Here is a 12966-nt window from a genome sequence, read left to right as displayed (position 1 = left end):
CATTTGCATGCATTGTTATGAAATTATAACTATTTCTTTTATTATACTTATAAGCGGAACACGGTGTATATATATATATATATATATATATATATATATATATTAGATGTTGGTGAATATTTCTTCTCGTGCAATTAGCGCTCGTATTTACTTTCTTGGCAATTAATAGACTCTTTCTTATGCGTCAGATTTTTTTTTCTGAGAATTGAATCTCTTTGTTGAAATTTTCGTAAAACTGCAATACGTGGAATTTTAGAAACTGTAGTGAGCTCATATTGAAGTTATTTATACCAGCTGGGGAGTATCGAACGAGACAAACACTTTTATTGGAAATTTACTGCAGTTCTTCTATAAATTTCAACGTCAGTGGCTCCTTCCGTACTTGAAAATTGGATGATCATTCGCCGTGCAACAGCTTTCGAGTAACAAATATCTTTCATGTCTGTTTTCTTCTGCTAATATTGATGGAAACTAAAGACGGATAATGTAAAAATTAAAGCTAGTTATAAAAGAGTAAGCCTACCTGGATTTATAATGAGCAAGTATACTGAAACGAAAGAAAAATGAAATCCGAATCAAATTGAATCATCTTACATCAGACGGGTTTAACTCTTATGATACAATAAGTTCGTCAGTTTGCCGCATTTGGGCCGGAGTGTGGTAGCTGTGTTCACATGAGAATGATGGGAAAACTGGTTATAAATGTTGCCAGGCTAGCACTTCTAAACAGATATTACGAGTATTCGTTATTTGCCAGCTTTATAACATTGATATTATTACTGTTGTTGTTGAGTTATAAATATGAAAACATATTATGTATAGCGATTTAGAATTTCAATTGGAGACAAAATAGCCAAATTAGCCATTTTTCTTCAGCTGATCAGTGTTTATATATTGGCGATCCTATTACGGTTAAATATTAAAGAGACAAGCCGTTGGTGTGAACAGATCGGGTAGTAGGGAGAATGTGGTGTCAGTAGTTTTCAGCTTAATGTTCAACCATTGGGCCTATATTCATATGCATATGTTAAACCAAAAACTATATTTGATATGCATATTTTGGTTAAACATTCATCAAACTGATAATTCAGCGCTCCACCTTTGGATAGTAATATGCAAAATACTAATAATTCATTCATTCCTAGATTTATAATGATGATTGATGTTGAAGATCGTAGTAGTAATAATAATAATGATAATAATAATAATAATAATAATAATAATAATAATAATAATAATAATAATAATAATAATAATGTATGGCTGTGAAACTTGGACTCCCACTTTGAGAGAGGAAGAGAGATTAAGGATGTTTGAGAATAAGGTTCTTAGGAAAATATTTGGGGCTAAAAGGGATGAAGTTACAGGAGAATGGAGAAAGTTACACAACGCAGAGCTGCACGCATTGTATTCTTCAGCTGACATAATTAGGAACATTAAATCCAGACGTTTGAGATGAGCAGGGCGTGTAGCACGTATGGCCGAATCCAGAAATGCATATAGAGTGTTAGTTGGGAGGTCGGAGGGAAAAAGACCTTTAGTGAGGCAGAGACGTAGATGGGAAGATAATATTAAAATGGATTTGAGGGAGGTGGGATATGATGGTAGAAACTGGATTAATCTTGCTCAGGATAGGGACCAATGGCGGGCTTATGTGAGGGCGGCAGTGAATCTCCGGGTTCCTTAAAAGCCAGTAAGTAATAATAATAATAATAATAATAATAATAATAATAATAATAATAATAATAATAATAATAATAATAATAATGTTGTTGGTATAATGTTTATCTGCAAAACCGATCGGATATAGTAAAGGGTGCGTCAGAAAGAACGGATGGATTTCAAACTATCGATACGCAACGAGGAGAGAGATATAGTGAGGGGGACCACGACTGTTGGGTCAGCCATAGAATGCAGTTTCAGTTGAGAATATGGTGTTGGTCTGGTGTACAACGTGCTTTCATCGTAGAGACATTTTTGAAAAATGAAGAGTCTGTGATCGCCACTCAGGACTCATTTCAACATCGGATGTCACGCTAGGATTCCAACTCGGAATACAATTTTGCGGTGGGTGGCTTCATTTCGTATCACAGGTTCAACATTAAAGAAGAAATCACCTGGACGAAATTCTATTGCACTGAGATTGTCCGAGGCTACGGTAAGATCTCGCGCCCTGCGACTTCTTTCTTTAGGACCATTTGAAGGCGTAAGTTTGTAAACATCGATCACATACACTGGACGAACTGAAGACAGCGATTCGCGAAGAAATCGTGGTAATTGCACCAGCTATGACTGTGAAAGTGATGGCGAACATCAGAAAACGCCTCGATGCCTGTATTGAAAGCCAAGGACATCATATGGATAATGTTGTTTTCCATAAATAAACTGCATGTATTGGTGAATATGTTGATAACAATAAATTTTTTATTTGATGAATCTTTACAATTTTCTTGCCATGTGAAATCCATCCGTTCTTTCTGACGCACCCTGTAGTAATATGTAGTAGTAATATCGAAATCCGATGTTCAATTACCATTGGCAATAACATTCACTTATAATTTCGATCGTATACATTGAGTTGGAGGTCTTCTAATGTATTTGTCTATGCTACATAGCGTCTCGTATGGTCTGGGTTGCCATGTAGTGATCCGGTTGATCTGATGCATTCTGTTGTCGACAGCCGGCAGCCGTGCGGGAGCGGGATCGCACGATGAAGACGGCGCTGCACTACTGCGCGGAGAACGCGTCGCTGGCCTGCGCCGAGCTGGTGCTGGCCGCCGCCCCCGACCTGGTGGACGCGCGCGACGAGGACGGCTACACCCCGCTGCACCTGGCCGTCATCGCGGGCAACTGGGCCCTCATCAACTTCCTGCTGTCCAAGAACGCTGACGTCAACAGCCTCGACTATGAGAGGCACTCCGTGGTGCACTGGGCCACCGGTGAGTACAGCACGGGAAAAGCAGTGCACAGCTTTGAGCACAGAACTATAATCTTTTCGCTGTAAGAAAAATCCTAATGTAAACAATAGCACGTGACTGAAGTGGCCACTGTTTGGCGCCATAGATTCTCAGTACGTGTTCCCGCCTACTGTTGTACATTCTGTTTCATGTTAAACATTTCCCGTTACTCGTCAAGTAGGCCTAACCTCACTACTATGCATTCGTTTGCTTAGAAAACATTTACTTTATAATTAATTGTTTTAAACTTAGGTATAGGGTCAATCACTGCCAGACAAAGGAGTTATTCTTTCCAAATCGGAGTCGTCAGAACTATCGTCGGCAGGATTTAAGTCCACAACAACATCAGTTATCCCTTACAGCTGGAACGTGCAGTCTGATTGACTTGCTGTGAATAGGTAACGTTGGATTCAACTCACTTATTATATACATTAAAGACTATTTGTTTTTCTCCGCTTTTGAGAGGGTTTTATGTTTAATAACCACACACACCGAGGATGCAGAAGCCATACTTCAATACCACGTGCCACGTGAACAACTAGGAGCTCAAGTGACGCCAGCTTGTTACAAGAATAGACTACCTCGGTATTACTGTTGGTATTCATCCGCGTTCATAGTGCATAACAAAATATAAATGCAGCTTTTCTTTTACATAGCGTTTTACATATGAGTGAAGTTATATGTTTCATCATATTTAGCAACTAGAATTCAATTTTTTAATTTCAAATAATACAAGATCGTGGTTTCCCAATACGAACTATATTTTCCTGCGTCATGTGAGTGTTTCGACTGGAAGCCAATCACGGGTAAGCTGCATTCTTCTACATAATTCATGTGAATTGTAACTGTGACCACAATTTTATATTATAATTTTACTATTGTTTATTGGTTATAAAATATGTATTTTGATGCCAACTATAACCCTAATATACCTCAGGGTGAAATAGGGTTTATTAAATTGGATAATAAAAAAAATCACGGGTATGACAGCAACGTGCTTGTAATAATAAATTTCTAAACTTATAGACATCAGCTCAAAGAATTTGAGTGACCACAAGGGTCCTGAATACAATATAATGTGATGTGATATATTAAAGAAAAAAGAAAGTTAATTGGTGAAGGGAAATATAAGTTGATTAATTGAAATAGAGATGATGATGTAATATTTGAAGAGAATCCTTGATAATATTTATAAGTATAGACATTACATAATCAAAAGGAATGTGAAGTTCCTTAAGATAATTCCATGTGAATTTTGTAATAGAACCTCTATTGCCAAACAGCAAGCAAACCAATGTCAGACCATTGTTTAAGAGGGACGTACATAGGATTTTTCTTACAGCGAAAACGGTATATAGTGAAGTTGCCATAGCCACAGAGCGACGTAACTTGAGTTCTAACTTGTTACACACTGACTGTTCAACCTCGTACGCTATGCCAGTTTCTTTATTGCACTTCCTTTATGTAATTCCATTTTAGTTCAATCATAGGCGGAGAGAGAACCTTTTCCTTGGGGGGGGGGGCAAGGCAAAACCATAGAATCCCCATATAACGGGGTTATGGGGGACATCATTTATCTCCTCCCCCGTTATAGTTAACGGTGGCACAGTATATCGGAGTATGATCATTTAATAGAGGTATTTTCGGGGGCATGTTTCTTACAGTGTTACATCCATATCCGCGATGTTTCGGACCGAGTTGTTTAGGGCTTGAACTGTAGGTCTACTACAAATTATAATAGGGCATAACTTAAAACAATCTCCCTCTTTTTTCTCTCTTATAGAGAAACACATGAATACATCAATAAAACTACGTAACAGTGCTAACATAAACTTTTTTATATGAATTTTACCTTCCTGAAGATATAATATGAAATGTAAACTCTAATAATTTTAGAGTTTAGAGATTAAGTAAAATAATTATTATTTTACGAGGCGCATCCAGAAAGTAAGTTTCCCGATTTTTCCCCCTTGAAAGTAAACGTAATTAGCCGTGTCAATTGCGCATGCGTAACAGATCTATGACGTATCAATCATATGCCAGCCGGACAGGTCCCGCCTGGTGCCAGTAGCGTGGCAGCAGTGGTCCGAAATGGAAGCTCTTATTCCTTCTCCCGCCGCCTGCGAGGTTCGGTCGGTGATAAAGTTCTTTAATGCACAAAGCATTGCGCCAATTGAAATTCATCGGCAGCTCTGTCAGGTCTATGGGCCGAACATCATGAGTAAGCAGCTGGTGTAGGCAGTTTTCCGAAGGTCGTCAAAGTGTCCATGATGAAGAGCGCAGTGGGCGACCGTCCCTCATCAATGATGATCGTGTTGAGCTGGTGCGGCAGTGCATCATGTAGAACCGTCGCTTCACGATTACGGAGCTGAGCAGGCATTTTCCGCAGATATCGCGATCCTTGTTGCATGAGATTGTCACTAAGCACCTGCTGTTCAAAAAAGTGTGTGCCAGGTGGGTGCCGAAAAACCTGACACCCGAACACAAAATGCAACGTTTAGGAGCAGCACTGACATTTCTTCAACGGTATCACTATGACGGCGACGAGTTCCTCGACAGGATCGTCACGGGCGATGAGACTTGGATTTCGCACTTCACCCCGGAAACCAAGCAGCAGTCAATGCATTGGCGGCATAGTGGATCTCCGGTCAGGACGAAATTCAAACAGACGCTGTCGGTACAGAAAGTGATGTGCACGGTGTTCTGGGACAGGAAGGGCATTCTTCTCATTGACTTCCTTCCAAGAGGTGAAACAGTGAACGCTGACCATTACTGTGAAACACTGAGAAAATTGCGACGTGCCATTCAAAACAAGATGCGTGGAATGCTTACTGCAGGTGTTGTGCTCCTCTATGACAATGCTCGTCCACATACGGCTCGGCGCACAGCAGCTGTTTTGACGGAATTTGGCTGGGAGTTGTTTGATCAACCACTCTACAGTCCTGATCTTGCTCCCAGCGATTTTCACGTTTTCTTGCACCTCAAGAAATTCCTGTCCTCCGGTGAGCGTTTTGGCAACGACGAAAAGCTGAAGACGTCTGTCACACCCTGGTTCCATTCACAGGCGGTAGAGTTCTACGACAGAGGGATACAAAAGTTGATCCCACGATACAAGTGTCTCAATTCTAATGGTGGCTATTTTGAAAAATAGCTGAAACATTGCTGTACCTGTTGCCAATAAATGTTTTCCTGAAAGTGTGTGTTCTTTTTTTTTAAATAGGGAAACTTACTTTCTGGATGCGCCTCGTACTTAATCTCTCGTCAGGGGGAAAGGAACTGGCCACCCTATCCCATTATCCCCTGGCCTAGTTGCCTCCTGAGTGATGCCTTATTGGTGTTATGAGGTTCAAACCTGTCTTCGGACAGTTGACTAAACAACAACAATCTCTCGTCTTTAAGTTTACACATTATACCGGGACCACTTTTCTTTTTTCTGCATTGTTCTGCAGTATGTTATTCACATTTCTCCAAGTGACTGCTTCAACATCTGCAGACTTCTAACATATGAGTACAGGCTGTTACAAAAGAAACATTACAGTGCTTCCATTCCTCAAATGAGGTATAGAAATTCTTATACATTCAGAAATTTAAAATAAATATTACAGTCCAGACACATGATCTACTTAGTAAATTCATTAATTCATCAATTTAAGGACAGAAACTTAATCATAAACAAAAGCAAAAAATATCTTTTGAATTCAATATTTTCTAACGCTAATAGAAAAAAAAAAGAGTTGACACAAGTTTGGGGGGCAGTTCCTCCCCATGCTCTCCCATAACTCCGCCTATGAGTTCAAGGCTTATGGACTATTGTTACAATTTTTTATATTTTAAAGCTAAGTCATTATAATAATGTAATACTTAACACCTACAGCAAACTTGTTAAATAACGGACTCTGTGCCAAGGGGAATTTTTCAATGTAACGGGATGAAGTTAGGTAGCTATTGGTCGTGGAAGTTGAAGGGAAATATCTTTGGACGAGGAGAAGAGGAGATGCTGTTTGCACCTGATTGTCATTATTTGAAGACAAAACAAGGCCATAGATGTCAACAATAAGGAAAGCAAGTCGAAACCTCTTCTATACCATAAATGTCAACAATAGGGCAAAGCAAGGCAATATTTGCTCAATGTCATAAATGTCAACAATAAGGAAAAGCAAGGCAACGCTTGTTCTCTATAAGAAATGTCAACAATGAGGCAAGGCAAGGCAACGCTTGTTCTCTATAAGAAATGTCAACAATGAGGCAAGGCAAGGCAAGACTTGTTCTCTGCAATAAATGTCAACAATGCCAAAGTAAGCGCTATACCGGATAATCGGTAGTTGACTGTAGTGGCAATGGTATTGGTAATGGTTGTGGTAATATAATTGGATACTTTGAAGTACAAAGGTGCAAAGTGCCAAAATCATAGCAAACGAAATTATTATGCAGAAAAGTACAATGTGCCTAGGAGGATGATGTATGAAAGAGGCTACATCCACTTGTGTTTCTTAAGCGAGATATTTAGATGTTACGTTGCCAGCACCATGCAGTTTCAGACGGTAAGCTGCATCATAGAATGCAATGGATCTTCAACAGGTCATGTTTGTGCCCAAACTTACACACAGCAAAATGTTTTACAGATGTCAGCTTTCACGTTATAACTTTGGAGTTTGTGCATGTGATACAATGCAGTCTTACATGTGTATGTGGGATGAAAGCATCGCGAGTAGAGGTGCCATTGAGATTGCCTTGTGTGTACTAAAACTGATGAATATGGACATAACAAACAAGAAGCATCTGATAACTGTGCAGCTGAAAACAAAAATCGTGTAATGGTTTTCATGTGTCTCTTTTTAGTTGCCATTGGTTTATTTGAGCACATAGAACAACGTTTCCTTCTCAGCGGCCACAGTTTCTTGCAATGCGATTCTGATTTCGCTTTGATTGAAAAACGAAGAAAGTGACAAAAGCCTTCATTCCTAGTGACCTGCTTAAAATCGTACAAGACTCTAAAGTTGTAAAACCATTTCAAACCGTTTCAATGCTAGAGTCATTTTTCCTTAATATGCAAGATGTTGCTGATCAACTAATTTCCATCAAGAACTTTAATATTTCTAAGGCATGTTGCATTCAGTATGATGTTAGTAAAGCAGGTAGTGTTTCTGTGAAACAGTCCCATGATAATGAAGCAGTACATACCATTGAAGTGCTTAAAAAGAAAAAAAAAAAAAAACATGAAAGATGTGCAGTCAGCATTGTTTCAGGTTAAAGCATAAAATAGGGAAATTACTAAAGAAAAGAAGGGGGATCTACTAGCAATGACTCCCTATCTTCCAAATGAGGAGCATAGGCAGTTCTACAGGCAGATCTGTGAGTAAAATTTGCTCCAGAATAGGAAAAAAATAGGTATTGGACTTTGCACCATTCTACTGCAACTGTACCCATTACTTGACCCTTTTCACAATCTGTGTTATATAATTAAATATGGAGAAATAATGTCTTTACATACCGCTATTATTAATGAGTAAACACTGTACTATTGCTGTTTCCTATCAGTAAGAAAAAACATGACACAAATATGTGTACAATTATTCTTATAGCTACATTTTTTTTATCTTATCTCCAATGTTTCATTTTGGCACTTTGCACCCTTCTACTTTAAAGTATCCAATTGGTGGTGAAGTGTTCGAAAATTGCTTCAGAACAAACGATACTGTTGCTTTAAATTCCATCTGGGGTTGGAGTTCAAAATAAGAAGAATATGTTTGATTGCCGCAGTTTTTATCCTTCATATTATAGGCATAGACGTCGTCTCTACCTACAAAACGTTGGACATCGGATTTCGATATGAAATAAGGAAGCAGTTTGTGTACGGCTGCAGCAACTCTTAGTCAGGCCGAATTGTAACTTTATCCAATTACATCGACCTCTTCTGGTTTCGTGCTGCCCTCTGTAAGGCTACATTAACGTAACAACTTGTTTGTGCAGCAACAGATAAATTGAGGGAAGTTTCACGTCATTTAAAGAACATTCAATTCGTCTTATAGGCTATATATTATGAGTAGAGAACTATTTCTTGTTCCGTACCTATTTTGTTTGCTACGTTCTAGACTATGTTATTCAGATATCTCACGTTTTATGTACACAGGATCCCACTATTAAAACTCTATAGAACCTTAAATGCCTAAATGAACCATAAAGCCCTATAACTGCATAAAACCTGTATTTGTTCCTAAAGAGAGCCTTTTTAATATTTTAGTATATTAAATTTATAATGAAAATACCGAAACTAAAAATGCAAAAATGTCCAAAAAACTACAAAAATGCTATTTAAAAAAAAATCACCTTACAAACACTGTTCTGGCAAGTTCGTTCCATATTGGTCTTAGAAGGGGAGGGAAGAAGATTTTACCTAGTGTCCTAGAACCGAAGTTCGTTACTAAAAGTCCCTCCTAGCATAAACGTGGTGGTAGTTTAGGTTAGGCGAGAGCTTATAAATTATTTTTCGCATCAGTGCACTCACATTATGCGAAAGAAAACTGTCCAATCAACAATCAGTCTCTTTCACTGATAGATATACATCTTGATTACACAACTTTTAACACTATACCACTTCATAATATGTATTATATATCTCTCTCGTGTTAAATTTTACCGTACCTGGTTAACATGTTTCGGCCTGCTATTGGCCTTCTTCAGAACTGAAGACAAAATTATTAGTTGTTAATTTTATATAAACTCCTAAAAGTCCTAAAATGGATTTTATGAAGTTCTAAATCTCTGATTTCCCGGCCCCTGATCGGGTCAAAATTCCTGACAGAACTGTTGCGGTAAATTTCGGTGAAGTCCGGAGGGCCTAATTAGTCAAATCCACTCTCCGAAATTTTTTATTTGACGTATGTAGGAGCACATTAACAAGAAGATTCAGAGGTATCTGAAATTTGGAAAGCATAGTTACCATTTAGATTACTTTACCATAGAAATGACGTTTGTAGTCAGTATAATGCCAATGTTAACGAACGGAAATACCACAAATTTCGTTTTTGAGAAATAATGAACTCCGGTAGACCCTTTCAGATTATAAAATGTTGTAACTTAGTTGAAACTTTTTTTAGCATGGTATCAGGTGTTACGGAGGGACCCTTACAATGGTAGAATTGAATTTGATCACGGACTGACACTTAACGCGGATTTTGTTAACAAACTAGAGTTAATGTGTTAAACAGCATAATGTTATGGTCGGCGCACTCTGAAAAATCACAATTTATAGCTCCTTTCGCAATTCCCACCTACGATGAAACCAATAATCTTTCCGATCACGTGTTTCCTGTCTTACTAAAACCTGAACTGAGGGACTCATTGGGAGCAGAATTTAAATTTTCCAGTCCTCTCCTCATTTACCTTTTATGAGTTAAAGACTTTCGCGTGGTCTGATACGGATTCGTTTCTGGATGTAATAATCTGTGCGTGTTAAGAATATAGTGCATTAGAATACATTAAGAATCCAGTGTTATGATTCAAGTCATATAGACACTATCATGAAAAAAATCAATACCCTTTCTGGTTCATAGCCTAGATATCGCTTCTTCGAATTGCTACGGCACCCACAGCCAAAGTTTTGCTGTTTCTGTGGATAGTGATGATGCCCGTATTATATTGTATCTGGTAAGAAATGAAAATTGTACGCACACAAGCTTCTCAGGGACATCATTTTATTTTTACTTCAATTTTTATTGTACCTGAATTTTTTAATGTACTTCACTCCCACCTCCTCTACTAGTAAACTTCCAACCGTCCTCCACACAGAACCAAGGCCGCGTATGCAGTACTGAGTTAGTGAGTATAGTACGTTCCAGAAATATGTTCGCGTTTTCCAGTGACGAAAGAGCTTTCAATATTGAATCATATTTTCGCACAGGTACTGTCGTCCGTTCCCCTACGTCGCATCCCGGTTTCTCCCACCTGCTTCTGTTCGCCCCTCTGTAAAGTCTAGTAGCTGGGCTATCTTAGCTCTTTTCTGAAAACATTAATTTCTGTTAGGAATTGGACGTCTACGTAATATTATACAACTGTTTAAAATAACTTAAATAAAAGGGCCTCGTTAAGCAATTAACTGTCACGTGATCCCCCCCCCCTGCATCAAAACCACTTGAACGGACAGTAGATAGCATTTCTGAGTAATTTTATCTTTTCGGATCGGGCAGAAGTGAAGATTAAATTTACAGTACGTAAGGTACTCTTTTATAGAGTAGGTATAGAATTATTTAACATGAGTTACTCGTACGAAGGACGAAACTGGTAATTGGAATTAGATGCAATAGTCTATAGTGCGATAATATGCACAAAAGAACTGAAGCCTGTATCGAAATGAACGGCCACCATTTTAAAAAAATGTGTTTAAATATCCATATTATGATTATTTTTCAATTTAACTTCATTCTCCATATTGTACCCTAATGTGCTGTAGACAGTATAATAAGTTATACACTGCATAATGAATACGTCCGAAGGGATAGGTCAGTTCGTGAGTAAAAACACTTATTGTTAATACTGTACTGTATTTTGATTAAACAAAAACCTAATGAAAATTATCAAAGTCAAAATTGCGATATTTCCTAGTTTACATAAATGGATTAACTACTTTTCTTCCCCCCTATACCTAGTAAAGTGATTTGTATTTTACGCCAGTATCATCGAACTCCAGTCTTGGAAGGGGCAGCAAGCGGTGTTTCCGGTTCTAAACCTTTAATCCAAAGATATAGCGAGGTTAATATTAAAAATGTTAGTAAAAGTAAAATGATGTCCCTGTACTAACAATTGTCTGATGCAAACAGTTTCGTAGAGATGAAATATTACGTAATATAGACTAAAGAGTAGACATGGGTGGCGCAGTCAATATAGTGCAAATAGTTTCACAGAGATGAAATATTACATAATATAAAGTAAAGAGTAGGCATGGGTGGCGCAGTCAGTATAGTGCTCGGCCCAGATCGATGACATTTAAGTGTGCTTAAATGCTACAGGCTCATGTCAGTAGATTTACTGACATGTAAAAGAAGTCCTGTGGGACAAAATTCTGGCACACCACCGACTCTGATATAACCTCGGCAGTTGCGAGCGTCGTTAAATAAAAGATAATTTAATTTAGACTAAAGAGATTCCCACAAAATGTACACAATGTTACGATTTAAAACGTGTAATGGAAATATAGACACAAATAACATTTCATTCGCAAGCTAACTTCAATTGGAATAATGATATAGGTTACATAATGGTAAAGTGTCACAGTATGAAACAAGTCAGAACCTAAAAATAATTTACAATTTAAGGAAAGAAAGGGAAAAACCTGAGAAATCACGTTTTATTGTTTTTACAGGAAAGCAAGTTAAAAGTTTCAAGACCCATTATATCCTATTGTCTGAGCCATTACATGACATCTAAAACAGAAAGTCGACAATTTTAGACTTATCATGTTCTTTCCCTGTGTTCTTCAATTTGGAAATAAAATCAAACAAAAATCTACACAAGTTTATTTTTGTTGTTTAGACAAGTTTATTATACTTCTTTAATAGTTGCATTGTTGTTTTACTTGAAGATTTAACAACGCTGTATCAACTACAAGGTTATTTTGCGTCGATGGGGAAGGTGATAGCGAGATTAATTTCATTCTTCCATTCATTCATTCATTCATTCATTCATTCATTCATTCATTCATTCATTCATTCATTCATTCATTATCTTCCATAGATCTTAGATGAGCAATGAAGCTTTAAGATGTGGAACAAGTCAAAATTTTACAATATTACAATTACAATTTTTACAAATTTTTACAATATTTTACAATGTAGTAATTTTCTACAATGATGAGGTGAGGTCCGAGGATTCGCCAAAAGATTACCCGGAATTTGCCTTTTGGTTGGGGAAAACCTCGGAAAAATCCAACCAGGTAATCAAATCAAAGGGGGAAATGAAGTAATGCCGAGGACTCGCCATAGACTATCCGGCTTCAGTCCCACGGCTGGGGAAA

At 37.8% G+C, this 12966-nt stretch overlaps 1 protein-coding gene across 3 annotated transcripts in view; it reads left to right on the top strand.

Annotated features, from left to right (window-relative positions):
• The window catches only part of LOC138715467 (uncharacterized), a 534187-nt gene that overhangs the window by 267044 nt on the left and 254177 nt on the right, over positions 1–12966 (top strand). For all 3 annotated transcript variants that reach the window (XM_069848402.1, XM_069848401.1, XM_069848400.1), the window contains exon 3: positions 2681–2939. In XM_069848402.1, coding sequence (XP_069704503.1) covers positions 2681–2939 — 259 coding nt within the window. The remainder of the gene's footprint in view (positions 1–2680; positions 2940–12966) is intronic.

This window comes from Periplaneta americana, chromosome 15 (genome assembly GCF_040183065.1).
Source record: "Periplaneta americana isolate PAMFEO1 chromosome 15, P.americana_PAMFEO1_priV1, whole genome shotgun sequence".
Classification (NCBI taxonomy): Eukaryota; Metazoa; Arthropoda; class Insecta; order Blattodea; family Blattidae; genus Periplaneta; species Periplaneta americana.
The sequence above is the reverse complement of the archived record's forward strand: the minus strand, read 5'-3'. Positions and strand labels throughout refer to the sequence as shown.